Source organism: Vitis riparia, chromosome 11 (assembly GCF_004353265.1).
Source record: "Vitis riparia cultivar Riparia Gloire de Montpellier isolate 1030 chromosome 11, EGFV_Vit.rip_1.0, whole genome shotgun sequence".
In the NCBI taxonomy this organism is placed as follows: domain Eukaryota; kingdom Viridiplantae; phylum Streptophyta; class Magnoliopsida; order Vitales; family Vitaceae; genus Vitis; species Vitis riparia.
Genome location: NC_048441.1, coordinates 12,886,963 through 12,911,366, shown reverse-complemented (window position 1 = coordinate 12,911,366; position 24,404 = coordinate 12,886,963). Strand labels below are relative to the sequence as shown.

Sequence of the window (24,404 nt, the reverse complement as noted above, 5' to 3'; positions counted from 1 at the left end):
GGAATTAAAGAACCCATATCCAATAGGTGGATACAAACCATCCGCACCCAAACACACTCCACTACCACAATAATTTCAAAATTTTGAATTTTCCCCTCTTCTGATTTTCTGGAGCAGGACTTGGCTCTTTATGGTCTGCTCATGAAATAATGAATAAATGTATACAAATATGACAGAAAAGTACACAAAATTTTCTTAGACATGTAATTAATTGGTTTTTATTTTATTTATTTTGTCTTTTTAAATTTTGTGCTTTCTGATTGGTGTTATTAATTAATTTTTATTGTTTCTGGTGAGGTCTCATGATCAGGGCCTGTCCTGAGTACCTTTCTATTTCTAATGGGCTAATGGGCCCACTCCAAGTGGGTATGGGAATTTGCAACCCCCATTTGACTATTCCAACAATTTCTTTTCCCTAAATACTATGTGTACAATAGTTTTAAAATCCTTTTATTTTTATTTTTTTCAGTTCAATAAAGCTTATTAAATTTTGAATTGACAGGTTCTGAAGATGAACCAGGCCTGCTACGCTGGAAATGACTGAGGAAGGAAAAGGAGTTGAGCTTTTCTGCTTAGGGATTAATTGGAATAATAAATAGAGGTGGTGAATTATGAGGTTTCCCTCATGGAATAATTTCCTTGCAGGAAAATTGTAGTGCCCTCAAGGGCAAGAGTCTTCACCATATATTATCATGTCTTTTTTTTTTAAGCAAGTAGGTAGAATAAAAAAAAATTGGGTCAATTGGTTGTCGGTGTGTAGTAACGCCTTCAACCTATCGAGTGAAAAGTATATGGTAATAAAATAAGTTATTTTTTTAATTTTATGAATACATTTTAAAATTATGAGAGTCGGGAGAAAGTAAATAATTTCTTTTATATAAAATTTTTAAAAATAAGTTTCAAATTTGAATAACTTATTGATTAATTGATTTTTCAATTAAAAATATTTTTAATTAAATTGTTATTAGTGAATAAATTATGGATAAAAATGTTTTAATTAGACTTTTGTGATTGAGAAAAGATAAAAAGTTGACTTAATCGAATGGTGAAATTTTGGTTTAATAAATTTAAGGAGCAAGAAAGGTAGAAAATTTACAAAAACTAAATATAAATGATATCCAAAAAGAAAAAAGGAGTACAAAAATATATGAATTGATTGATTAGGGTGCATTATAGGCTATATGTCTATATAAATAAATAAATAAATAAGTGGAGGAGGGGTAATATGGTCACTCCAAGAAAAGCCAAAGGCTCGTCAACACGCTGGCACCCTTTCGAAGTAACCGACGTTATAAAGCTGGGCTCGGGACATTTCTCGTCCTCTCTCGTTCGACACTTTGAGAGCTTGTAGATCTCCGTTTCGACTCCTCTCAACCCTCTATGCTCCGCCCTCTGCTGAGGTCAGTGGAATCGATTTCTAATTACTATGTTTTTTTTTTTTAATGCAAAACCATTTTATCGTTTGTTGTTTGGTTAATTTTTACTCTCATGATGCTGTAACTATGGAAAATTTTATGTATTTTGATGCATGATTTGTTGATGAACTCAAAAACCCATATAGGAAACGGCATTTTCTTGTGTTTTACTCATTTTCCCATCCGGGTTTCTTTCAGATCTGACGAAAATCCGTAAAAAAATTAGTGCAAAAATGGACTTACTTCGTCAATTCAAGATCTGGGTCTTGTTTATATGCTTGGTGTTTCAATGTGGATGTGGGTTTTATCTTCCGGGTAGTTATCCCCATAAATACGATACTGGTAATACCTTGTCTGTGAAAGTGAATTCTCTGACTTCGATCGATACTGAAATGCCCTTTAGCTACTATAGTTTGCCCTTCTGTAAGCCTCCAGAGGGTGTCAAGGACAGCGCTGAGAATCTCGGCGAGCTCCTAATGGGGGATCGGATTGAGAATTCACCATATCGGTTTAAGATGTACACGAATGAGACTCAGATCTTTTTGTGTAAGTCTGATCCGTTGTCAGCTGATGATTTTAAGATCTTGAAGAAGAGGATTGATGAGATGTATCAGGTCAATTTGATTCTTGACAATTTACCCGCCATTCGGTACACGAAAAAGGAGGGTTTTTTCTTGAGGTGGACGGGGTACCCTGTTGGAATTAAGGTTCAGGATATGTATTATGTGTTTAATCATTTGAAGTTCACGGTTCTCGTTCATAAGTATGAAGAGACCAATATGGCCAGAGTTATGGGAACTGGGGATGCTGCAGAGGCGATCCCAACAGTTGACAGGGCATCTAATGTGCCTGGGTATATGGTGGTTGGATTTGAGGTAGTCCCTTGTAGTGTCTCACACAACTTTGATTCAGTAAAGAATTTGAAAATTTATGATAAATACCCATCTGCAATTAATTGTGATCCAACTACTGTGGAGATGGCTGTTAAGGAAGGTCAGCCAATGGTTTTTACTTATGATGTTTCATTTGTGGAGAGTGACATTAAGTGGCCGTCAAGGTGGGATGCTTATTTGAAGATGGAAGGGGCTAAGGTTCACTGGTTTTCAATTCTTAATTCCCTAATGGTGATCACTTTTCTAGCTGGCATTGTCCTTGTGATCTTTTTGAGGACAGTTCGCAGGGATCTGACCCGATATGAGGAGATTGACAAGGAGGCTCAAGCACAAATGAATGAGGAGTTATCAGGGTGGAAGCTTGTTGTGGCTGATGTTTTTCGTGCTCCAAACAATCCTGCACTATTGTGCATAATGGTTGGAGATGGGGTTCAGATTCTTGGAATGGCAGTTGTGACGATATTGTTTGCAGCTCTTGGGTTCATGTCACCAGCTTCTCGTGGTACACTTATCACAGGTATGCTATTTTTCTACATGGTTCTTGGCATTGCAGCTGGTTATGTTGCTGTTCGTCTTTGGAGGACAATTGGATGCGGCGATTCCAAGGGATGGGTCTCAGTCTCATGGCGGGTTGCTTGTTTCTTCCCTGGTATTGCCTTTTTGATCCTAACCACCTTGAATTTCCTATTGTGGGGAAGTCACAGCACAGGAGCCATTCCCTTTTCTCTTTTTGTCATTTTGCTCTTGCTTTGGTTCTGCATCTCGGTTCCCCTTACACTTGTTGGTGGGTACCTTGGGGCAAAAGCCCCCCACATTGAATACCCAGTCCGAACCAATCAAATTCCTCGAGAAATCCCAGCCCAGAAGTACCCATCTTGGTTGTTAGTTCTTGGTGCTGGCACTCTTCCTTTTGGTACTCTGTTCATTGAGCTCTTCTTTATCATGTCTAGTATTTGGATGGGCCGTGTTTACTATGTGTTTGGGTTCCTCTTCATTGTTTTGATCCTTCTTGTGGTGGTCTGTGCTGAAGTGTCTCTTGTTCTAACGTACATGCATCTCTGTGTGGAGGACTGGAAATGGTGGTGGAAATCCTTCTTTGCCTCAGGCTCTGTTGCCATTTACATCTTCTTGTACTCAATCAACTATCTTGTATTTGATCTCAAGAGTTTGAGTGGACCTGTTTCTGCTACTCTTTACATTGGGTATTCCCTCTTCATGGTCTTTGCAATTATGCTGGCTACAGGCACTGTTGGGTTCCTTTCGTCTTTCTGGTTCGTGCATTACCTATTCTCTTCAGTGAAGCTGGATTGAAGAACTTCTTCAAGCTCGGAGATTTGTGCTATGAAGAGCAGTGGTGGGCATCCATGGGAGAAACGAAAGCAACCCTTAAAATTGTCCTTACATATATATCTTACTTGTTTTTCAGTTTTATCGTTTTGCTAGGGAACTTGGTGAAGATAATAACAATAACTTCGTCCAGTTTTGCTTAATTCTTTATTAGTTGAAGATCATTGCATGATACCAAAGCTCAGTTGCATTCTGGCGGATAGGAGTAGATGTGGGGTTTTCATTATGTACTTTGATTGTCTGAGTCTGTATGGATTTATTGGAATGCAAAATGAAAAAGAAAAGAAAAAAATCAAATTTGCGGCTCTTTAGGCTCCGGTGTTTCTTTAATTTTTTTCTTCCTTGACCGGATGCCTTCTCTGAGATTTTTGCTATTATGCTAGCATGGAGAGAATTGGCATGCTCTATTTATCAGTAGACCTGAGCCTGGCTCAAGTGGGGAGGGACCGGATTGTTTGATTTAAGGAAATAAAAAATAAAAAAAGATGTGTTTCCCACCTAACTACCAAAATGTAGTTGGTGAAGTGTCGGTGCCTGACAGATGGCTTCTCAACCCAGATTTGTCATGGGGCATGCAAAATTTGGGTTGTTTGGTATACGGGCGAAGGTGTTCTGGAGAAACAGGCCAAGAATAAGATTTGGTAACTTGCCTTGATTCTTCTCTACATTAAGAGGATGGGGTCGAGGCACATCCCTCTAGGCCCTCCACCACCGTCTGTCCATCACCACTATTCTTCCCCGTGCATGGTCATGGGCTCAGCCCAATGGTTCCTTTTAACAAGCCTTGTTGAGCAGGGATAGGAAGGAAACAATAATTTCAGATTTCTTACAACTTATTATACTTATAAAATGCTTTTGAAAATAATTCCAAATAGGTTAAGAGTGTGATTGAAAATGTTTTTATTTGAAATATAGTTAATGAAAGCACTTTCTTTAGTATATGTATATCTAAGAAACATTATAAGTATTTTTTTTTTAATTTTTTAAAAGTGTTTTTCAAAAATTTTCAAATATTTAAACTACCTTCAAAAACTCTTTATTACGTTAAAAGTGCTTTATAAAAATACTGTGAAATGTACCCTGAGCTTATTTACGTACCCTTGTTAATTCAAGGTGTTAGACATTTAAGAAGACATTTCCCGTGTTACAAGCTCAATGGCAAGTGCTTAGAGATGAAGCAAAAATAACGCTTAACTTCTGCTTTTAATTTTAGCCACCAAGATCTAATCACTTAAAACAACTCAAATTATTTCAACTTATTTTTCAGAATATTATAATAGCAGTAAATTAGTAAATTTGGTTTCAAAAATTTCCGAAGCCACAAATTATTTTCATTAATTAAATAAATGCCTGGTGGACCGTGTCACCGCGGAACCTGTGGTGTCCATTTTTCGGTTAACGCCACCCACTACTCAGCCCCTCGACTCTCCAACACCCTCCCCTGCCTGCTACATTCTTACCAGTTACAACTCACTACCTCCGTCCGTCCGTACCTCCGTGTGATTCATCGACAATGCTCCAAAGCTCTCTCGCTCCTCCTTCTCATCTTCACTGCACCAATCTCTATTCCGTTCCTTCCCTCCCTCCTCTCTGCTCCCTCCCTCTCTCCTTTTCTTCTTCCTCCATCTCTTTCGGTCGTCGACGTTGCCGCCGCTTGTCATTCGGAGTTCATGTAGACACCCATTTCAGCATCAACCCCGAGCCCAAGGTTAGTTTCTTTTTTTATTTTTTATTTTTTCCACTTGTTGTTCTGTGTTGGATTTTGTGCTCTTGGCTTTGCTGATCTTTTTGTTGGTTTTATTTATTTATTGCAGGGATTAAGAGTCAGTTGTGCGATAAGCGAGCCCTTGAAGGTAATGATATCGGGGGCACCGGCTTCAGGTAAAGGGACGCAGTGTGAGATGATTGTTCAGAAGGTAAGATAATTGGAAATGAACACGTGGTTAGAACTTAGAACTTAGAACTTTACTTGCCTATGGCATTGATCGCTGTTTTGTAGCTCGCAGACAATTGTGGATATAGACGCAATTAGATTGTGTTGAAATTTTGAGATAAGAATTCAGCTTTAGGTTCTGAAATTTAGCCATGCTCAATATTTGGACTAATAGTTTAGATATCTGGTTGATGAAAGAAAAGGTTCATTAGATGAAATTGATTGAAACTTTTGACCTTTGTCAAATCTGGATTAGGGTGGGAAATAAATTCCACAATCTTGCTTGTGAATCTTTAATCATTCTCTGCATTGAGACCATGGCAACAAAGTTCCTTTCATGTAACTAGTGTTTTTTTCTTCTTCTTCTTCTTCTTTTTTTTTTTTTTTTTTTCTTTTTTAAGAGATCTTTGGATAACATTGTGATGTTTCTAATTTTTTTTTTAGGTTGGAATGTTTAGGTTGTGGTTTAGGTTTTGTCAATGGATAGTGAAGGTTAATTTGGGCTCACATCTTATTTCTTGTAATGAAAGTTGTAATTCCTCTATTTTTTTTTTTCCTCAAGGATACTCATCCTTCTTGTACCTATTGGTTCGTTTTGTAATCCAATGTGCACTTAAAAAACTAAAATGGATGATGAAACTGAATTAGTACAACTGGCTTATGTCTTGTGATTGGTTTCATAATGTGGATTTGCTTCCATAATTAATAACATTGTATAATTGCACCATCTACAAGATGCAACCAACTGGCTCTTATGTTTCTTAACTGTTACCTAGTAACCAGTCTTTAAGCGATTGGCAGACTTTCATGTTTTCTTCACTAATGTCTCATTTTGTTGAATAGAACACCATGTTCTTTAAATCTCATAATATTAAGAAGGAGGAGAAAGAAGGGGATAAATAATATTAAGAGTCTTGTTAAGTGTTCTTTTATCCAATCTTAGTCAAATGAGTTGAGAAGAAGAAAATAGGATTATGTGCTCACAGAAAGATGTAAAATATTTGTATTTTTCATGTGAAGTTTGAGAACATCAAATATAAGGCTGATAGATTAGTTGGTTTTCCACTTTTTTATGAAGAAAATAAGCATAAACCCACATTCTTTTGTGGATCATACATGAAATGGACCCAATTTCATAAAATTGAATTATCACCATGGATTTCATTTTCTCAAACTGTGGTTGACATAAAGTTGCATCAATTCATCAAGGGTAATGAGTATAGAGCTGGACATATGATTGGGAAAGAGAAAATACCCGGGTTGATACTCTGTTCTCCATTCCTTGGTGAATGTACTAAGAGCTAATATCACAGATCCATTGACAGCATGACCTGATGCACTTGAGATGGACCAATTATTTATCTTCTTCTATTATGTCTGATTTTTCTTTGTCATATTCCTTATTCTTATTTCTATACCATAGCATTGGTTTGTTTAGGCAGGCAGGCATACTGCAGTCCAAGATGCAGTAATTTGCTTTTTCTCATGCTTCCCATGTTCTTTCTGGAGGCCTATTTGTTTCTTCATCCATGGTTCTTCTTTCCCCCGTCCCCTCCTTTTTAAATGTTCCTTTAAGAAGTTTTCGTCTGTTTAGTTTAATTGCTTTCTTTTGCACAATGCTTGATATCCTACTTCTGGTACTGTATATTTTCTTCATTAATTATGGTTCCATGTGTCTTCTATGTGAGGAAACCATAGTTTGTCCACTAATCTTATGATTTTCATTCATAACTGTTTTCTCTTCAGTTTGGGTTGGTGCACATATCCACTGGTGATCTCCTAAGATCAGAGGTCTCATCTGGGTCAGAAATTGGAAACAAAGCAAAAGAGTACATGGATACAGGTCGTCTGGTTCCAGATGAAGTTGTGATAATGGTATTACATTATTTAGCTAACTTATCTATATATTTCCTTTTCCCCTTTCAGTATTTGAGAAAATGAAAAACTTTGTCTGGCAGATGGTGACAACACGAATATCACAAGAAGATGCAAAAGAGAAAGGGTGGCTTTTGGATGGGTTTCCACGAACTTTTGCTCAGGCACAAAGCCTTGAGAAGTTGAAGATTAGACCGGATGTCTATATAGTACTAGATGTATGTGATTCACATGTTTGTGCTATTAACTTTCAATCCTGTGGAACTGCTCAAAACTTATTGAATCAGCTTGCTAGTAGTAAATATACTTATGGTCTCCTGAAAGATTTTATGATATGCTGACTAGCATTACATTTATTCTACACAAGTTACTCTTTTTGGGACTAACACACTTTGCTTTTATCTAGCATTGAAACTGTTTCATCAATTTGTTGGATAATGAATATTTGTTTGGAATTGGTATCCTAAGCTTCCATGCTTTTCTCTTAAAATTGGATGGTCTTGTATAGCATATATATTATTTTTTTTGATAGATAAACAACGATATATAAAAAGGGCCAAAAAGCCACAAAGTATACAGGGGGTATACACAGAAGCCTAAGACGAGAAACAAAAAGAAAGCGAGCAACCTCACCAACCCTTAAGTGGTCGCGAGCCACTCCAAAAGCCTAAGAGTGAAGAGGACTCCTCTCCGATGTACACCCTAGCCCAACTCCACAGATTACATACAAAAGAATTTTTGAGTTTCTGTATGGCTAACGACCCCCCCCCCCCCCCCCTAAAAGCTAATCTATTCATTTCCTTCCAAATCGTCCAAAATATACACAACGAAATGGAATTCCAAATCTTTTCCCCACAAAAGAGTCCTTCCAACTAAATAACACCTCTTTAACAGACTCAGGGAACACCCACTTAACCCCAAAAATGGCAAGGACAATCTCCCAAAGAGTCTTAACCACTATACAATGTAAAAGAATGTGATTGTCATTTTCCTCTTCACAACCACACAAAAAACATCGGTTAGGGAGCTGCCACCCCCTTCTTTGAAGCCTATCCAAAGTGAGGATCTTCCCCCACGTGGCTTCCCAAGCAAAAAAAGAAACTTTTGTTGGGACCTTATCCATCCAAATGCATTTATTCGGGAAGGCGCAAACTATGGAGCCAATCAGCATATTATAAGCACCCTTAACCCCAAAAGCGCCACGACCCCCCCCCTCCTTTCCAGCTTACTGAATCCTCCTCTGGAGAAGTCCTGAAGTTGCTTAGCAAGTTGAGCATATCTCTTATTTGATCCAGGTCCCAATCATTGAAATCTCTAGCAAATTTGAGATTCCAACCTCCTTGACCAAGGCTTGAGTCCCACATTTCATTGACTGTTGCATTCCTGTGAACCGCCAAGGTGAATAGCTGGGGAAAAATTTGGGACAACGCCGCATTACCACACCACTTATCAGTCCAAAACATTACTCTAGTCCCCTTCCCCACCTTAAACTCTATGCTCTCCCCGCACCAATTAGCCTCCTTCATGATCTCCTTCCAAACTCCCACTCCAAAAGACCCACAAGCTTCCTTAGTCCTCCATCCACACCCCTCTTGACCGTATTTCACCCCGATCACCCTTTTCCAAAGATTGTCCTTCTCATAGGCATATCTCCAGATCCATTTACCCAACAAGGCTTTGTTCAGCAAGTCAATCTTCCGGATGCCTAGACCACCCTCCTCTTTTAGGTTGCACACCACCTCCCAGTTAATTAAGTGAGCTTTCCCCTCCAAGCTTCCCCCCCAAAGGAAGTCTCTTTGAAGTTTTTCAAGCCTTTTTGCAACAGACTTAGGAATGCGAATAAGGGACAGGAAGTAGATGGGTATGCTGGCCAAAGTGCTCTTGATGAGAGTGATTCTCCCACCCTTGGAGATGTATTGTCTTTTCCATTGGGCTAGTCTTCTCTTCATTCTCTCTTCCACCCCATCCCAAGTTGAAGAGGCTTTATGGTGGGCTCCAAGGGGTAGCCCCAAGTAAACAATGGGTAAAGCCCCCAATCTGCACCCTAGCTCTACCTCCAACTCATCCACTTCCCCAACAGGAATTAGAACACTCTTAGCAAGATTAATTATTAGACCGGAAGCCGCCTCGAACCACGCCAAAATCCAGCTTAGATTGGTTAATTGCTCTTTTCTAGCTTCGTAGAAAATGATTGTATCATCAGCAAAAAGAAGGTGGGAGACAGTCAACTCCCCTCCCCCTCTCCCCCGAAGCCTGTAGCCAGATAAAAAGCCCCCCTCACCAGCCCTTCTAAGAAGGGTGTTAAGCACTTCCATACCCAAGACAAAGAGATAAGGAGAGAGAGGGTCTCCTTGCCGCAACCCCTTTGAATTCGAGAAAAATCCAGCAGGCACCCCATTGATTAGGATAGAAAATTTGGTAGTTGAAATACACCACCACATCCAATCCATCCAACGAGACCCAAAGCCCATCATAAGCAACACCTTCATGAGAAACTTCCAGTTGATACTATCATAAGCTTTTTCAATGTCCAATTTGCAGATCAACCATTTCTCTTTTCTTTTATGCCAAAAATCAATCACCTCATTGGCTATTAGAGAAGCATCCAAAATCTGTCTGCCTCTCACAAAGGCATTTTGGTCCACAGAAACCACCATTTCTAACACCTTCTTCAGCCTATTCGCCAGGACTTTGGCCAAAAGCTTGTACAAACCCCCAAGCAAGCTAATGGACCTGAAATTCCCAAGTCTTCAGCACTTCATTTCTTAGGGATAAGGACCAAAAAGGTAGTATTAAGGCATTTGGCAAAGAATCTATGCTCATAGAATTCCTTGAACAAATCCACAACCTCCTCCTTCACAAAATCCCATCAGACTTGCCAAAATGCCACTGTGAACCCATCCGGGCCTGAAGCTTTATCTCCATTCATCTCCATCAAGGCGAAATGGATTTCCTCTTCAGTAAAAGGTAGCTCCAAGACTTCAGCTTCCTGGGAATTAAGTTGATTGAGTTGCAGCCCTGTCAGCTCTCCATCCCGACTCTTTTGAGAGTAAGTTCTGGAAAGCGTTCACAATCCCCTCCCTCACCTCCTGATCCTCAGTCAACCACTCCCCATTAGTCATGATCCTGTCCAAGGAGTTATTCCTACGGTGGGCATTAGCCATCCGGTGAAAGAAACCAGTGTTCCTATCCCCTTCCTTAAGCCACAACTCCCTTGACTGCTGTCTCCAGTGGACTTCTTCCATTAGCACCCATTTATTAAAAGCATCCTTAGCTTCTTTTTTCAGCTCAGTTTCTTCTACAGAAAGGCTCATCTTGCTTTCCACACCATCCCAGTACTCCACTTGTTGAAGAGCTGAATTTTATTGACTTCCAGCCTTCCAAACACCTTCCTATTCCATACTTTAATTTTTTGCTTCAACTCCTTCAACTTGGAGGCCAGTTTGAAACTGGCCCTTCCTTTCACCTCAATCCCCTGCCACCACCCTCGGAGAAGAACTTTAAAATCTTCAACTTTAAACCACATATTTTCAAATCTAAACGGGGTAGGGCCCCTCCTTAACCCACCACCCATCAGCAATATAGGAAAATGATCAGAGGTAGGTCTGTGCAATCTGCATTGGGCGACCCCACTAAACATATCCAGCCAATTCTGAGTCACTAGAAACCTATCTAGTCTAGCCCAGGATTGATTATTCCTACCCCCACTCCAAGTGAAAGCACCCCCTTGCAGAGGAAAATCGAGAAGTTCTAACTCATCAATAGTCTGGGCAAAACTTTTCATAGCTCCAGTCAGCCTTCCCTGACTACTCATTTCCCTTTGGGACAAGATGACATTAAAGTCACCCCCTAAACACCACGGATCATCCCACAAGCCTCTGATTGCCCCTAACTCTTCCCACATACAGTCCCTATCCTCTCTGGAGAAAGGTCCGTACACACCAGTAAAGATGCAAGTTAGCCCATTTTCCACATTCCTGAACCTGTAGGAAATTGAGAATTTTCCCACCTCCATCTCAAGCACTTCCAGAGTCCTTTTATCCCAACAGATCAGCAGCCCTCCCGCAGAGCCATAAGCATCCAGGGCCCCCCGATCTGACCACCCACCAGAACCCAAACTTCTCACCAACCCTTCTGACATTGTGTAAATTTTGGTCTCCTGAAGACAAAAAAGATCCACCCTTTGACTCCTATTCATAGCCTTAATTACCCTTCTTTTGGAACTGTCGTTAGCTCCACGAACATTCCAGCTCAATAGTCTTAGCTTCATTTAACTTCCATAATCTGACACCCTCTTACTTGCTCTCCACCATTTTGCTTTTTCCCCTCTTCATAGTTAATGGAGCACTCTAATCTTTTCAGTTCCCTTTCGAACTTAGATTTCTCCAGAAGGGTTTTTCTGTGAACTCTTTCCCTTCTCTTTCGGATTTTAATCAAGAAGTCCACAATATCTTTCTCCAGACTTTCTGTCGAAAACCCCAAGAATTTACTAAACTTGGCCAGATCACTTTCCTCCCAGCTGGGCTCCCCCAAGGCCTTTGTTTCTCGTGGCACTGTTTGAGCATAGCACAACTCCTTTCCAAGTTCTTCAATTCTGCCTTTGTTGACCTCCGTCAAGTCCCAGCATTTGACAGTCTCACCCACTAGGGACTCCGTACCATTGAGTAAGCGAAACGAATTTTCCCCCTCATCACACTCCTTTCCGTCCCCAGAAAGGTCGCAATACTCCCCCAATGGAGTCCGACCGGAAAAAGAAGAAGGAGAAGAATAGGGCCTAGAAACCAAACACCCAAAATGAAAAAAAGCACTCTCGTACCTCAACGCTTCCTCAAAAAGGGCGAGATCAGTCTTCGATCTCTCTTCGGAGTGGAGCTTTGCCTCACAAAGCCTAGCGCAGGCCATCTTTCTCCCAAAAAAAAGAAGTTTCAGAAAATGGACTCCTCGAAGGACTAGGGCTAAACCTCTTTGAGTTTTGGGCCTCACCAAAGTGGTCTCTAGACTCCACAGACTGGGGTGGGCCTTGACCGTCGTCCGATCTAGCCGGCCCAAAACCCACGATAGTTTTCAAGGCCTTGGCCTGTCTAGGATCCTCCACCACCTTCGGCCCGAGGGAGAACTCAACCCCAAGAGAGGGGGTTGGGTCTAGTCTCTCAGGCCCATAGTCTAGCATGGAGCTTTGAGACTCCTCCAAGAGGCCAAGCTTGATGGGCCCACCCAACAATCTCATAACTCCCTGGGGCCCATAAGGTGACCCAGCAAGCCCCCGAGAACAGTCCAAGGGGCGCCCCGACCCGTTTGTCTGCCCCCGCGTCCCATCGGCAGACTGCGTTTGGTCCTCGAGCCTTGGACCACCTTCATCCTCCAACACGCGCTTGCCCTCGTGTGGCAGAAACTCACCCTCGACCTCTCCTACAACTTCGAAGGGTTTCCCCCTTTCTTCAGCCGGCAACGATCTTAGTGTCGGCCTAGTCTCCCACCACAAAGATAAGGAATAGCGCATGTTTTCGACCCAAATTTCCACCGTATTAGGGAGCTTCTCTCCATTAAGCTTCACCAGGATCCTAGCCCACTACAACTCCTTCATCTTCTCCGTTTTAGCGTTGATATCCAAAAACCCCCCACACTCCTCCCCTACCCTTCTCAGGATGGCCCGATCCCATAAAGAGATGGGCAATCCTACGATTCTCACCCAGGCCTCTCTCTCTTTCTCTCCCTCCATCAGACATCCCGTCATCTGGCTCCACTTCTCCAACCGCATGAAAAAACCTCCAATCGAGACTTCCCTAGCTTTTAGGGCTTTCTCAGCTTCTGCCATCACCTCAAATTCCAATAATGCCTTGCCACTTTCCAATTTAGCTAGTCCTAAGTTGCCCTTCAGCCCCCAAAACTTTGCCATTTGGGTCTCCCTAGCTTGGGGTCCCAGCAACCAACAAGACAGTGGGCTAGCTTCTTTAAGTTTTGGCTTAAGTCCCTATTGTCGACTTCCACCCTAACCACCACTTCTCCATTGCTGCAAGGTTGCTTAACCACCTCTGCGAAGGATTTGCCCAACAAGGGTTTCCACGGCTTTTCCTTATCCTTCTGTCTCACTTGCCTTTCGGAAGCAACATCCACCCCCCGTAACACCTCCAACAGAAGAGCCCAACCCCCTTTTGCTCCTCTGCCTTTGGGTACAAAGATGCTAAATCTTTTCTTTTCCCGGTCGACAACACCCAAACGAAGGAAGCATCCCCCCTTATTTTCGCCTCTCACTAGCAAGAAGATCCTCCCATTCTCTTGCCAAAGTTTCTCCCAATGTCCAATTCTCGTGTCCTTGGTGCAGAAAACCAAACCTTCCAGGAGCGGCTCTAAGCTCGCCGACCCCAGCTTAATCCATGAAGAGACTCCTCTCTTTCTTTCCACAATGAAGATTTGCATCTTGCCCTTCTTCTTTTCTGTCTCGACCTCAAAGGTCTTCGACTCCACCCCAAAACTACTTTTCCGAGCCCCTGACTGGACAAAGCTCGCTGCGTCCCCGTTCACGCCCTGAAGCAATCGCTCTCGCTCACTCTCTCTAGACCTTTCTCTCTCCTCCATGTACTCACAATTGCTCAAAATTTATAGCATATATATATATACTGAATAAATTCATTTACAAATAATATAGCATATATATTATTTGTAAATGAATTTATTCAGTACTTGCTAAAGCAGAAGAAAAAAGATAGAAGTACAAACAAAAAAATAAAAATTGAGGTTTAAAGGGTTAATTGCAGGCTTATACAAGGTAGAAAATTGGGAACGGCAGGGGAGGGAGGCTTTATTTCAAGCTTTAAGATGGGGAAGGGGGGAGGATAATGGGTGGAGGTTTCCCATCTCCTTTTTGTTAATGACACCTTACTTGTTTCATAATTGTCCAGATTAAACCTACATGAATTGGGTTCTACTATGATTTGAATCTTCTTCAAGATGGAAAGTTACCTTGAAAAAAAGTGAATTAATCCCAGTATAGAAGGTCCCTAATGTGGAGGAGCTGCTTTGGTGTTGGGATATGGGGTGGAGAAGCTTCCAGTTGCTTATTTAGGTATACCTTTGGGACCTTCTTTCAAGTCTTAAGCTGTTTGAGATGTGGTTGAAAAGAGGCATTTAAAATGTTTAACTCTTTGGAAAAGGTAATTCTTCTCTAAAGGTGGGAGATTCACCATACTAAAAAGTACTCTTAGTAGCTTGCCTATTTACTTCATATTCCTTTTTGTCATACCTAAGGTGGCACTAAGATTGGAAAAAAAATTCAATGGGACTTCCTATGGGGAAGAGGCGCTCTTGAGAGAAAATCCATCCAGTGAAGTGGTCAACATTTTGCAAAGATCATAAGAAAGGGAGGTTTAGGTATTAATGTTTCATCAACACTTGATAAAGCCTTATTCAGAAAATGGTGGTGAAAATTTATCGAGGAAAAAGAAGTCCTTTGGAGAAGGGTAACCGTTGGAAAGTTTGGGGAAAAGTTGGGAGGTTGGTGCTCTTGAGTTAGGAGAGATATGGTGTTGGATTTTGAAAGACAGTGAGAAAAGGATGAGGATCTATTAAGATCAGAACAAGATTTGTTGCAAGAGAAGAATCAAGCTTTGAGAAGATATTTAGTGTGATGATTCCTTTAAAGGACTTTTTCTCTTTTCTCTTTTGCAACTTGATAGGAGGCTTGGGTGGCTGATGTTCAGGTGGCAAAGGGTGGGCAGTTCATTTGGGATCTATTTTTCCTAAGACATTTCCAAGATTGGGAGGTCAACAACATTAAGGAATTGCTTTGAAAGCTTCAAGTGTTAGGGAGATGTAGCAGGAAGGAGGATAGTTTGGTTTGGAAGGCTAGTAAGAGTGGGAAGTTCTTAGCATTGGATGGAGGAGTGCCTTTCCCACCAAAGGAAGTGTGCAACTCTTGAGCTCCTGCAAAAGTGGGTTTCTTCACATGGGAGGCCATATGGGAAGAATCCTAACCTTGGATCAGCTCGAAGAAGAGGATGGGTTTTGGTAATCCGTAATTGTTATATGTGTAAAAATGCAAAAGAATCTGCTAACAATCTCCTCATCCCATATGGGAAAAATAGGTGGTTGTGCCACATTTTGTTATCTCTTAAACGTCTATTTGGTCCTAAAGAGCTACTACAGGTTGGCATGGGAGTATTATGAGTCAGAGAGAAGGAATGCTTGAAGAATAGCTCTTTTATGCTTATTTTGGACAATTTTGAAGGAGCATAATCGAAGCTCCTCTGAAGGGGTCCAATGCTCAGATCAATCTCATAAGGGTTCCCTTATTTATGAACTCTACCACTAGTTTCGCTGGTCTCTTCAAGATGGTTTTCAAGTCGGCTTTTCATCTCTCCTAGACTAATGTCAATGTGGATTTTGTTTGTCTTTTACTTTTGGCCCTGTTGTATGCTTCTTGTATGCTAGGAGAGTGCCCTCCCTTTTTTAATAGGTGCTTTTAATATATTTTTTATTTGTATATCAAATAAAAATAATAATAATAAGGGCAGAAGATTTAAGTTTGAATGATGGACAGTGGATAGGCAATCAATTTTCAACTCATAGATTATGAAAATGTTGTGGATAAGCATAACATAGGGCATATTATAATTGAAGATTTATCAAAAGGAAAATGTTTCAGATAGAACAGTTTCCATACGGAATAGGTTTCAGATAGGCTTGTAATCAAAACTAGTAGGTGGTAGAATTAAGGAGAATATGCATAGGAGGAATGGAGCCTTAATGAACTCAAGTATGCTAGGTCATTTTGACAGAAAATTGAAAGATTGAAAGATGAAAAGGCATGATTTATGGATCTGAAATTGGGTTTTAAAGCTGGAGGAAACGGTTGATTTTCTTTGCAGTGGTAGCTAATAATGCTATGGGCTGTTGACGGACAGGGAACTGTCTATTATCTGTCTCAGAAATGTTATCTGGTGGGTAATCAGTGAACCTGGTATTGGCTCTTAAGTAACGGACTTGATGAGGAAGCACTACTCTTTCATCAGGATAAAAAGAGATATTTGCCTGCTTAGAAACCAGTCAATTATCTGTAGCGAGGAGTTTTAGAACTTAGAAATCTGAATAGCAAGGAGAAAGTAGCGAGTTTTATTCCTCCTTCAGCAAAGTTGAATTTTTTTAACTTTGCAGGTTTTGCATTTCCTGTCCATGTGGTAGGCCAAATCTTGGTGATTTGTGTGGCAATCTCTCATATTAGTGAGGAGCAGTTACCATCATGTATGCTATTAGCTACTCTTTATGTTGTCATTATTGCTTCCATCCGTACCATGGAGGGGTCTCTTCTGTAGGCATTATTGTTGTTTTCCATGGACATGATATTTCCTAGTGATTCTTTGCTTCATTATCTGAGTATGAGGAAGAACTCTTCTCTGGCAGCATTGGTCCTTGCCATCCTCTGGTTGGCAATGGTGCCCCAGTCAAGTGCTAGTCATTACTGTTTCATTCCACCATGTTCAGACAGGTGGACTGGGACTGCTTTGTTAAATCTGACCTCTTCTTATCAGTGCATATACTGTACCTGTAAATTTGAGGTCAGGAGATCTTTTGCCCTGTCACATATGAGATGCAGCACCAATAATTTGCCTTCACTGGCTTGATGCTAGACCCCATGGATGTTGTTTATTTGGAGCCACTTGGTAGGTGCCCTTGAATTCGTACTAGCATTTTAACTGACAAATGGGCTGTTGCTGATGAAAAGGAACTTCACCCTTTGCTTTAGTCACCCTTTGAGATCACGCTCATGAATTGTCATATGGTCACATATGATAGGTGCCTGCCCTACAGTTTAAATTGAAGCATCTAATTACTTGGTTTGAAATTTATCTCAACTAAGAAAAAAGATGATATTCACTGAGACTTACAGTCTTGAGGTACCTAATAGGTAAAAGAATAGGCTTTTATAGGGGCTTTAGTTACATATTATTCACCTATTCATTCTTGTACTTCATTCCAGTTTTAGTAAACACTACCTAGAGAACAAGAGTCCTAGTAATGGATGATAATTCTAATAGATCTTGACAGAGGCATTGCCTTACTTTTCACTTTGGATTAATATATGTTTGGTATGCAGAAAATTGCAGTTCCTTTTTCTCTATCTTGTATAATTGCATCTGTGGTATTAGAAATTGACTCTAGCATGTTGTGTCCTCTTTGATACTGAAAAGGACTCTTGTTTTCTGTCAATTAGAGATCAAGGGTTCATTTGCATTTATATCTTCAGTTTCATTGGCCCCTTCAAGTTTTAACTCAAGTTACAATCTTGACACTTTTTTTAAACATCCTTTCAATTGTTCAATTAATAAAAACTATTTCCAAGATTGGTCTTTTACAGAGATGTTATTTCTTAATTCTCAGGTTCCTGATCAAATTCTAATCGACAGATGTGTTGGTAGACGGGTGGACCCAGTAACAGGGAAGATTTATCATTTAAAATTTTTCCCTCCAGAGAATGAGGAAATTAAAGCAAGACTTGTAACTCGTTCTGATGATACTGAGGAAAAAGTATGACTGCAAATCCTTTATTATCCAATTTCATAGTTCCTATTTGATCACTCATTTATTGTTTTCCTTAGATACATAATGTTGTGATTGTTTATTAGTGCTACAGTGGATTTGATGGTACTTTTATTTAAGAAAATCTTGCTGCTATAGAGAATAGGTTTCTCAAAAAAGAGAGAATAAAACACCAAATCAAGGGCTGTAATAAATTGGAACTTAATTGCACTTTAACAAAATTCCTTTGAGCATCCTTTAGTTTTCCATAACCTGGATAGGAACATGTTAAACACTTATTAGCTGTGAGGTGGATATGTTCACATGACTAAAAAGAAAAAGCAAAAACGGGTTGATAAGTAGGAGTTGATCATATGGCGTCATGGATCTGATGTATTATTCAAACCTGTTGATGTATGGATTGGTATCCCCTGAATCAAAAAGCATTTATATTTTCCTTTCTTCTTTTCTTTTAAACCAGAATACCAGAAAAATACTGCATAACTTGGTCCTAACAAAACTAGTAAACCTAGACAGAAACAATATCTAGCACAAACCTTGAAACATTAAGCTGCCTTTTAAATCCTGGCCAAGTCTAACACTTGCACCGTAGTTGCCACATCATTTGAATTGAAAAGCTGAGAATGCAGGTGCGTCTTGGTCCTTTTCTTCTTTAACTTTAGTAAAATCATAAATAGAGGTAAGGGAATACTTGATATAGTGAACGACAGCAAAGTAACATGTCAAATAATTGAGAGTACCCAGTCATGTGGATACCTTGTAACCATCTAAAACAATTGGTTCTGTTTTGCACCAATCGATCTGAATTTTCTTTAGTTTTCTTTATTATCAATTCTGCCTTAAAAGGAAAAAATAATGGACACAAACTGGATTTGTGCTGTGAATGCAAATATTCATTTAGGAAAATATTTTTGTCTTGTGGGCTTGGGTCTAAAGTGAGACAGCACTGTGTATGCTCTAAATTAAAACAGTGGGACAGAGTTTTCTATCAACTGTTGCACTTTAGATTACATTACAACTTTGACAAGGAGAAACATCATGCTTGAAACATGATAAACAAATTCTTTTTAGTTATCTTTATGTTTTTTCTCCATCTAGGCTAATTGACTAGGAGCTCCTACTGTTTGGTATCTAACATGTATCTTCTTAATTTGTGTCCAGGTGAAATCGCGTCTGGAAATATATAAGAAAAATGCAGAAGCAATCTTATCAACATACTCCACCATAATGAATAAGGTGTTTGCATGTCTATTCATGTTGATATTTGCGTTTATTTTTCTCCTTATGAGTCTCAGTGATTATTATTGGTTTCATTGTTTCTGAAAATACAGGTGGATGGAAACCATTCAAAAGATGAGGTTTTCAAAGCTATAGACTCTTTGTTGTCCAAAGTGCAGAAAGACAAAGAAAACATGATGAAACTAGGTAAGCGTTTTTAGAATTTTATCACTTTCGGAGATTTCATCGAGGTATTCATAAACAAAGCTTTTTTTGCATCCTTTGGTTCACTTTCCATACCATCCTGTGCGCTTCATATGTTTCTCTACTTATATGATTATGGACCATATTTTTCTTTCAATGTTGATCATAAAAGTGCCTTTTTTTAGCCCCAATTTTGTGGGAGTCTAGACATATTTATCTTGTGAAAGTAACCTTTTTTTTCTTGTTGAATCAAAGACTTGTATGTCTAACTAGGTAGCCCATCATACAATAGTTAAATTTTCATTTGTTCTTGTACTTCAAAAGAGACCTTTCATTTTGGAGTCATATATCAATATGTTGATTAAATAGAAGATGTCTAAAACATCTGAAGAGTGGTGTTTTCTTTATTGATCTTGATCTGGTATCAGTGCCCACATAGGGCACACACTGCTATTCACTCGAAGGAATAGCCCATTTGTCTTGTACTTACCTGGGACCGGACTATTCTTTCTTCGAAATTTATCTAAGTGTACAACCTATCCAGCACATGCTTTTCTGTTCATTCTCTCTTTAGATTTTACAGTGGGATTCATGTATCTATCATTTAATAAAATGCCAACTGATAGTTATGCATCGTTATCAATATATATTTTGTTTCTGATAAAAAAAGAAAAAAAGTTTTGCATTACTATTTGTATGGTGTTGATTCAGTTTGTTGTCTAGCTAGTTTGGTATTTGAAAAAAAATATGAAAAAATCATTGCTGGTGATCTTTCTGATTTTCTTATAATACTTTCAATAAGGGATGCTTACTAAATATATTGAGAACTTCATCCATGAAGTTAAGAAACTTATTTGAATTTCAGTTACCTAACAAACTTTAGCCTCTGTGGTCCGTCAATCTTCTTTTATTTCTTTTATCTATTTATTATTCATTCTTTTGACTCTTCTTTGTGTCAGAAAAATCAATTCGTGCAAGTGAACGTCTTTCAAATCTGGCCTCTTCAAGCCAGGTATCTGGTTGTGTATTGTAAAGTTTAATAATTGAATTTTTTTCCTCATTAACACTTTTCCTTTACATTATGAATGGATAAACAAAAAAATAACAAAAAATAAAAGGTAATTCGTTTTATTATTTTTCTGTACTTATTTTGCTTTAGCCTTTCACAGGAAAACTGGAGGGGAATTCCTACAAGATTGAATAACATTCCTCATTCTAGGGAAATCAGGACATATTTCTATGATGATGTTCTGCAGGCCACACAAAGAGCTGTAAATGATGGGAGAACTCGATTAAAGGTCAGTTAATTTTATTTGTCTTTGTCTGGTTGAAGATTCAGTTACTTCAACAGAGAAATCAGTATTAGTTCCATAGCAGTTGAACAACCATTTAATATCTTATTTTACTTTTTTTTTTAATTTCTGACAATACAAAACTCTCCTGTGAGCTATGATTGTCTTAACAAACTACTACACAAGTGTAGGAGATGCTCTACCATTCTGAACATCTTGAAAATATATATATATTCTTAAAGCTAAGATTTGTATTAGGAAGCATATAAGGATAAAGAATACCAACCAATACAGAGAAAATAAATTCCTTTGTACTTGAAGGCTTAGCTAATATAATATCATACTTATACACCGTACTACTTTCATGCTCATATTGGAATATGATGATTTTATCTGGCTTCAATGGTTTGACATTTTTCATCCCGAATAGAATGATTAATTAATGAACTGGATACTCCATAGTGCAAATGGGGACACTGTCCTTTTCATTTGAAACTGTTTTTGTCAAATGGCACTTGTTCTCTGTTTGGTTCTTTTGTCATACATCTGATTAGATATGTGTAAGTTTCTTGCTTGGAAGTATTTGATGACTTGATCACCACACCAGGGTTTTACCGTTATGCAATCCTATAACTCAAAAAGAATAAGAAGAACCATCTTATTTATCATTATATGTTGTCATTTATGTCAGTTTATGAAGTGCTCCTACATTTTTCAAAATCAGTTATCTTACAATGAGGCATTCAACTTGCATTAATAATCGGAACTGTGTAGTCCTTTTTGCCTCTTTTGTGATGTAGACAAGCCCTCTTCCTTAGGAAGAGTATTTGGTAGAAATTGCACTAGCAAAGTTTTTAATAGTTTAAGGTGTTGGGCCAGCGGAAGTGCTAATGTAAACAGATTAATGAAAGAACACAAAAATAAAGTAAACCAAACACAAAGGTACACAAGATTTTAGCATGGGTTGGCCACCATGCCTACCTCCATGGATGAGAGAGAACATTCTACTATACGATAAAAAATATTACTAAGGACAAAAAGCAAATACAACTATTGAGTCCCAAAACATTCCACTTTTTCCCATTGTTTGTATCTCTACCTTGAACCATGAGCCTTTTTGCTACATTAGGTATCTCTCACTTTTCCTCACATCTACGCCCTAATGAACTCTTGCTCCACTGGGTGTCTCTTTCTCTTCCTCACATCTCCACCCACCAGGTATAGTCCTCACATCTCTACCCATAACTTTTTCTTCTCATAACCTAGAGTATTTATAAAGATATTCCCACTAGCTTTCCTTACTCTATAAGAAATCTAATTACAATCGCATACCAACTTAGGAAATATTCTATATGATATTCCTTCTACAAAGAGGAATATATTCCAATTTGGAATTTGAGACACTACCCAACAATCTCCACCTTGAATTAAATTCCATTAATTCTATCTTCCATCTCTCCATGATGTGCGGTTTCCTTGTGCGCCTCACTCTCCTCGTGTGCCACGATTTTCTTTGTGCACCCTGATCTTGTCGTGTGTCATGATCCCCTTTCTTCTTATATCACTTGATAAGGGAACGATTAACTCCACCTTAAACATGAATTCTTTCTATAATCTTGTTTTGTGTTTTATTCTCTTTGCTTTTCTTGGAATCATCAAATAGGATTCTTCCAAACATCTTCAACCAAGGCTCTTTTAGACATCTTCAATCAAGGCTCTTTCAGACATCTACAATCAAAGTTCTTACACCACTTGTTGGGAAAGTTGCAACACCCAAATGTAGCAACAAAAAAAAAAAAAAAAAAAGTGAAATGGAGAAGAAAAAGTGATGAAAGAGCGATGAGAGATAAGCAAAGCGTGTATTGGGTTTTGCCTAGAGAAGGGTTGAAAGAATTTGAAGTATGTATTCTTGAAATTTATTTATAAATTCAATCTTCCTTACCCATGGAAGTATGTGATTACCTTGAACCACCAAAATCTTTCGTCTTCTTTATTTCACTTTATTTTTTCTATTGTGTTTGAGTGTTGCGATAACTAATCTTTTATAATTAAAAAAATGTAACTAGAAAGAATATTGCTTCAATGTTATTTCTCTATATGATTTTTGTTTAATTTCATTTTCTCTTGATTAGAGAACTTTCATTTTCGCTAAAAAAAGAATATATGTGTATGCTTGTCACTTTGTTATTAGGATTTGAAACTATGCCTTGTGTCAATATTGAATTAGTAAAAGAGGTTGTCCCCTATGGTAGTGGGATGGAATGGAGGAATGGTTTTGGAAGAGGTTGTCATTGTGGAAAAGCCTATATTTCAAAAGGGAGAAGGATTATTTTAATCCAAATTACTTTAGCCGGTTTACCATTTGTTTCATGTCTTTATTCTCTATCTTGAGAAAAGTTAGTATGAGGCTTAGGAGAAATCAAAGAGGTTTTTTATGGGTTGGTAGGGCTTTGGAGAAAAAAAAAGGGGTTTGGGTATTAAGAGTCTCTCTTTGCTTAGTGAAGTGTTGTTGTGTAAATGGAGTTGGCATTTCGCAAGTGAAAGGAGAGCTTTTGGGAGACAGGTTATAGGTAGCAAGTATGGGGAGGTAAAAAGGAGGTTGGTGGACTTGTGATGTGAGAGATGGGTATAGTGTTGGGTTATGGAAAGCTATAAGGAAGAATTGAGATACTTTTAATAAAAAATTGTCTTTTGTCATAGGTAATGGGAGGAGGGTGAAGTTCTAGAAAGATAGGTGATATGGAGAGGAGCCTTTTTATATTCAATTTCCATCTTTGTATACTTTATCCTCTTCAAAAGAGGCTTGAGTAATGGGCTTGTGGGATCGACTTGGGGAGAGGGGTTAGTGGAATCTTTGTTTTTCAAGATATCTTAATGATTGGGAACTTGATAATATAAAGCAAGTTTTTTGCAAGACTAGAAGGAAAGATAGTGAATAGAGAGGACTATAAGGCAATGTGGATGGATGCAAGGAATGAAACCTTCTTAGTGAAGTCTCTTTATGCTACCTTAAAGCTAGGGAACTCACCTTATTTTTTGGTGGGGGTCATTTGGTACCCTTGGGCTCCATTTGAATTAAGTTTCTTTGTGTCGGAAGCTTGTTGGGGAAAGGTTTTGACTCTTGATCAACTACAAAAAGGGGATGGACATTGGTTAATAGATGTTGTTTATGTAAAGTGGAAGAGAATTCCATAGATCACATTCTCCTCCATTATACCTTGGCAAGGATTTTTTGGTAGTTGTTATTTTCTTTGGTTGGTGTTCCTTGGGTTTGTCGACCATGGTACGATAGACTTTATTGGGGTGGCATGGGTTCTTCATTAGTAAGAAGCATAAGAAGGTTTGGACAGTTGCTCCTTTATGTATTTTTTGGACTATTTGGAAAGAGATAAAATCGAAGGTTGTTTGAGAATGAGGAATTGTCTATCAAAATTCTGAAGAGCACTTTTCTTAGAAGTATATATATGTGTGTGTGTTGGAGGGGTGGGGAGGTGGTGGTGGTGGTAAAGATGTATGTAGGTGATAACACTTTGTCTCTAATTGATTTTGTTGATTGGTTGGATTGTTGGTAAGAGAGGGAGCTGTTTTTTGGTTTTCTAGCCTTGGTTTGTTCCTTAGCTTTTTTGCTGTTTTCTTGGTGCTCGTTGTATATTTCCTATGTACCTTGTTGCGCTCTTTCTTTGGTGCATGTTTA

The 24,404-nt window shown here is 38.9% G+C and overlaps 2 protein-coding genes across 3 annotated transcripts in view; both read left to right on the top strand.

Moving 5' to 3' along the window:
* The first annotated feature begins 1,291 nt into the window (after positions 1 to 1,291).
* Positions 1,292 to 3,966, top strand: LOC117925158 (transmembrane 9 superfamily member 11). The gene is made up of 2 exons (XM_034844058.1): positions 1,292 to 1,400; positions 1,614 to 3,966. The coding sequence occupies exon 2, from the start codon at positions 1,649 to 1,651 to the stop codon at positions 3,617 to 3,619; it is 1,971 nt and encodes a 656-aa protein (XP_034699949.1). The 5' UTR covers positions 1,292 to 1,400; positions 1,614 to 1,648; the 3' UTR covers positions 3,620 to 3,966.
* A 1,090-nt stretch (positions 3,967 to 5,056) lies between these two features.
* LOC117925405 (adenylate kinase 5, chloroplastic) overlaps positions 5,057 to 24,404 on the top strand; it is a 28,476-nt gene continuing 9,128 nt past the window's right edge. The window contains exons 1-9 of one of the 2 annotated variants that reach the window (XM_034844404.1): positions 5,058 to 5,363; positions 5,470 to 5,571; positions 7,335 to 7,463; positions 7,547 to 7,681; positions 17,838 to 17,984; positions 19,158 to 19,232; positions 19,328 to 19,421; positions 20,378 to 20,430; positions 20,588 to 20,716. In XM_034844404.1, coding sequence (XP_034700295.1) covers positions 5,169 to 5,363; positions 5,470 to 5,571; positions 7,335 to 7,463; positions 7,547 to 7,681; positions 17,838 to 17,984; positions 19,158 to 19,232; positions 19,328 to 19,421; positions 20,378 to 20,430; positions 20,588 to 20,716 — 1,059 coding nt within the window. In that variant the 5' untranslated portion in view covers positions 5,058 to 5,168. Of the gene's footprint in view, positions 5,364 to 5,469; positions 5,572 to 7,334; positions 7,464 to 7,546; positions 7,682 to 17,837; positions 17,985 to 19,157; positions 19,233 to 19,327; positions 19,422 to 20,377; positions 20,431 to 20,587; positions 20,717 to 24,404 lie in introns of both variants that reach the window. The other variant, XM_034844406.1, reaches the window with a different exon arrangement.